At 35.8% G+C, this 4782-nt stretch overlaps 1 protein-coding gene across 1 annotated transcript; it reads right to left on the bottom strand.

The window, feature by feature from the left end:
- Positions 1-917: 917 nt before the first annotated feature.
- On the bottom strand, positions 918-1583 carry LOC110461993. Its single transcript, XM_021515753.1, has one exon. It carries the CDS (start codon positions 1581-1583, stop codon positions 918-920), a length of 666 nt encoding a protein of 221 aa, XP_021371428.1.
- Positions 1584-4782: the final 3199 nt, after the last annotated feature.

The following is a 4782-nucleotide window of genomic DNA, read 5'->3' as shown; positions in this document are numbered from 1 at the left end:
CAAAGTTGTTCATTTATTAAATAAGGTCGGACCTAGCAATCTGGTGCTGCTTTCAGGCGAGCCTTGCAAGGCCTCCATAAACATTTGCAGGTCCGCCAGGGTTAAACCCGAAAATGTTACTTTAAAAATTAGACAAACCGGTTGTTCCGCATAAACGAACAGGCCCCTGGACATATTATCTATGCATCATAACAGCCATCATGAAAGTCGGCAAAACATCCTCTCGAGAGTTCACAAATTAGGCTGTGTATAATTATTTAAAAGAAAGGAATTTGTCAATTTGCCTAAAAATGTCCCCCGAGGTGCATATTTCTCCACGCTTTCCCCGTGAACTGAATCAATAGAAATCACTTGATTCCCCACATGGGTTTATAAGCGGAATGAAAAACACCAAAACAAAACAGAAGCCTGCATGGAGTTTCTCCGAAAATCGCGTCTCCTCTCATAGGTTTGTGTAAGGATGTAGAAAGAAGTGCTTGACCATTTTGAAAGGTTTGGAGAGTAAGCCTTAGTTAGAAGTCTGTTTAATCTGACAAACTATCTGAGGAAAGACAGATATAAAACAACATGTGACAATTTTTAATATCACATACAAATATACAAGATTGTTTTCAAAACATAACCGTCCTCGAGAAACACAAACATGTAGCCGTCTCTGCAGTAATAAATGGACACGTCACGTTTAATAAAATATGATTGGTAGCTTGTGTTAATGTTTGACTGAGAACCTTAGATACAATCTAAAGTTAGAACTTAGAGCTTGTCCAATAGATTGTGAGCAATTCGTCAACATTCGATTGTACTTTTTTTATCAAGCCACAATTTTCGGCTCTCCTCCATATAACAGTTGCCGTATAACGTCGCTTGTCAGATGGCGCCAGATCACATGAATGTCCGATGAAAGCTAGTTCAATATTCTATTGCCTCTCCTCCTCTTCTTCATCAAGTCCATTATCCCATTGACCAACACTCCCGCGTGATTCCGGCGGATGTCTTGAACCGTCAAATTTGTACAGCCTTTCTACAATATCTTGTACTTCCTCCGCTGAACACTTTTTAATACGCGACATGGTCTGCCTCGGTTTGACGCTGACCACCATGGGTATGGCCCCCCTCGTTTCCGGTCTAGGACGTGTAATGTCCTCTACTGTAAGACGACGCACTATTTTCTGGATTTCATCATCCGAATATTTCTTTTTGTACACAATTGTTTTTGGTAATTTCATGGGATAACCTTTCGATTCGGGTATTTTCTCTGGAGGGAAGCTTGACAATCTCTCAACTAACTTGGAAACGTCATCGGCAGTATAGCGTGTGTTTGGTGTGGAAGGATAATTGATTACATGAGGGAGAAAGCTTTTTTGCTTTTCACCCATTTCCGGCGATGTTTCAGGGCGCCTTTGTAAGTGTAATTTCCACTCTTTCAGAGATCGGCGGGGCGCGGCTCTTCCACCGACAAATATGTTTGTTCCAAGCCGTTGTCTATGGAGAATTCTCCTCGCTAGTTCGACAGTTTTCATATTTTCATCTAAATTCATCTCTCGCGGAAGCAGTTTCTTCGTCACATTTTTGTGTAAAGTCATTTGCATACCGGTATCGGATCTTTCCGGAAAAACGGACCGGAAATGCATATTCATTCGTGACGAGGACCACCCGATTGGCTGAATTGTTGACATGGTTACGGATAGTTGCCTTATAACATGTGTTATTGAGTTTGTTTTTGAAATTGTTACTCCAGAGGTCAAGGTTACTGTAAAATATTGAAGACAAGGTCACAAAAACATCTCAAGGTCGGGAAAAAGCACAGATTACCTTTGAAGTGTCCACACGTTTGAACTCCTCGATATTGTCCGTAGAAATGTCTTGAACACCACAAACTGCTGTCAAATTTCTGCCCTTGTATACAGCATTTGATTAAGACTTTGTCGCTTTAGAGTAATCGCTGTTGTAATAAAACTCTTTCTTCACAATTCAAAACCACTACATATCTATCTATATGCCGATTTCAATCGTCCACATTGTATATACTTCCACTATTATGCGTCATGCCCTTCTACAGTTTTTAAACTCTAGTTTTAAAAGTTAATCATCTGCAAACATACACCATATACCAGCATTGACGCTGGTTAAATACGATGACCTTTTCTATCTTGGCAAACCACATATAGCGCAAAATCCGCTTTCGTTCAAGTAGTTGACAGTATTCCAAAAAAGGTACTTACTAATATTGAATATCGATTTCAGCACTCGCGTTGTCGTCATACATTGAAAGCTTATGGACTAGTCAGTAGTGTTATTACCTATCAGCGAAAAATATTGTTAAGCTTCAAATTCGTTAAATCCTGTGAGTTTTGTCGAATTTCTATGATTCGAATTTAGTTCTTGCTGTCGTCTGCTCCGGTTCTCAAATTTCACGTTCAGAACAACTTAAGTATAGATGACCAGTCGTCGTTATATGAAAACACCAGAATGCATGTCTTAACCGTTACACTGAATATCAAAATCAATTAGTATCTTCTTTCTTCAGATGAACGCGTACCAGTCCTAGTTGTTAAAAACGCGAGACGATTTTGTCCTTTTGATCTGTGTAGGTGATTAATATACGCTATTTGATGAGTGCCGTGTAGACTGTTATAATATGAAAGGCGGGATTTAAATCCAAAGTCTCAACTTTCTAATAATAGCTTTGTGATCTTCGAACGTTTTGTACGGGGTATATTGTTTCTGTTTGTAAAGTATTATAGAGGGAAATCTTTTTATCGCGGAGTATTTAATCCATGGTATACCAGACGTCGCTTTAGTTGTGAAAGAAAAATATTATGAGTATGATTTACAGACTAAAAGTAAATCTGTGGTTATACCATTATTTAAAAAGATTAAAAAAATAAGGCGATAGGAAGGAGTTCATTCGAGCAACGGAAAGTTGTTCTTATGATACAAAACACACTGCATTACTTATATGCTTTAATGTAATATTTTTTGTTTTATGAAAGTCCATTCCTTTGATATACACATACAATGTACATAAGCAAAGATCAAGTAGACAATTTACGCCATATATGTAAATTTGTACATATTTGATATATTGGTAAAGAAGAGAGGGAGAAACAGAGAGAGGCACAAAGAAAGACAGAGAGAAGAAAGAGAGAGAGAGAGAGAGAGAGAGAGAGAGAGAGAGAGAGAGAGAGAGAGAGAGAGAGAGCGTCTACATGTATGAAGAAATGTTTAGATTTACGTAAACAACATTTTCATTAAAACTGCAACATTTTGACTCTTTTTCTCTACTGTGTACCTAACAAAATTAGAAAAAACAGCATTTCTGTTTTGTTTGTTTTGTTTGTTTACAAACTCTTGGTGAGCCTAAATATTTGATTATATATATGAATATGATGAGTACAGTAGAAGGCGCCGGTTTGTTATTCAATGTCGTTTTTATATATAGATAAAGAAAAGAAAAGATTGATTTTAATTTAACGAAAAATAATCGACACAATTACTACCATTCATAATATTGTTTGTATTGTATGAATTAATCTTGTGAGATGTATTACTACAACTGAAATCATTGCATGGTTGCACTGTTTCTTCAAGTTAATCATTATATTGTATGTTGTGTATTTCACACCACTGTATGACTATGTTGTATGACTTCGTGCAACGGGTTCTACTCAATGTATGATTGTATTGTAAGATTTATGTAACAGTAATACTGTCTATAATAATGCTGTATAATTTATAGTGTGATGCTTGTAATACTGTTTATTACAATGTTGTATGATTGCTTAGTACGAGAAGTGTATTACTGTCTATACTATTATATGATAATGTAGTTTGAGGAGTGTAAATATGTCTANCTTCATTTCTGGAGGAAATAAAGGAAATAATAATGAAATGATAACAATACATTTAATCTTATTTACAAATAAATCGTGTAAATTAATGAATCACGATATTAAAAACCAACAAAATTGTGCATTTTTTATTTAATACTTCTTTTTACTAATTATTTAAATGTTAGATGACTTTGATTTACCAATTAGAGGGTAAAGCCGTTGAGAAAGTAGTTTGAGTATGTTCGAGTTGTCTTTCTAGGGACACTAGATCGCAAGTATGCTCCGAAATATATACCGGTAATTCCAGGTACTGTAGGTAAGATTGGTGATAAATATATGTTTTCATTTGTATGCGTGTTAATAACTCGATAATTCCAATAGATTGAATCGATAAGAAAGTGAAATCCATGTTTTTTGTTTTTTTATTGGGCCCCGAAACCGATACCACGATAATAGTTGATAATATACCTTATTTGTTTTGCAAGATATGTATTATATACTATCATATATATTTGATGTACGATAATTTTGATATTCTTGCTATGAATACGTATTAAGTTGGCTTGCCATATATACATATTTATCAGGACGATCATTGGCTTAAGTTCAAACAAAAACTGACGCTAAACCTAAGTTCAACGACTTTTGTCATTGGCTAAAGTTCAAACAGAATAAAACAAAACAGAGCAATGCTAAAGTTAAGTTTATCGACTTCTGTGATTGGCTGAAGTTCAAACAATAGCCAACGATGAACCTATGTTTATCTGTCCCTAATAATCACCGTAATTGGACAATACAGGCTAGGAACAGTTTATCCTTCACACAGGGCTCCCCACGCCCGACTGATTCTACGGGTATCAAATATGTTATAAGCTGTCACGATTTGTCACCGTACAATATATCTTTTCAATTCTTATTTTAAACTCGTACTATTATTCAAAAGACCAAA

The sequence above is a fragment of the Mizuhopecten yessoensis genome, unplaced genomic scaffold (genome assembly GCF_002113885.1).
Source record: "Mizuhopecten yessoensis strain PY_sf001 unplaced genomic scaffold, ASM211388v2 scaffold10717, whole genome shotgun sequence".
NCBI classification, from domain to species: Eukaryota; Metazoa; Mollusca; class Bivalvia; order Pectinida; family Pectinidae; genus Mizuhopecten; species Mizuhopecten yessoensis.
Note: the sequence above shows the minus strand (reverse complement) of the source record. Positions and strands in the feature narration are given on the sequence as shown.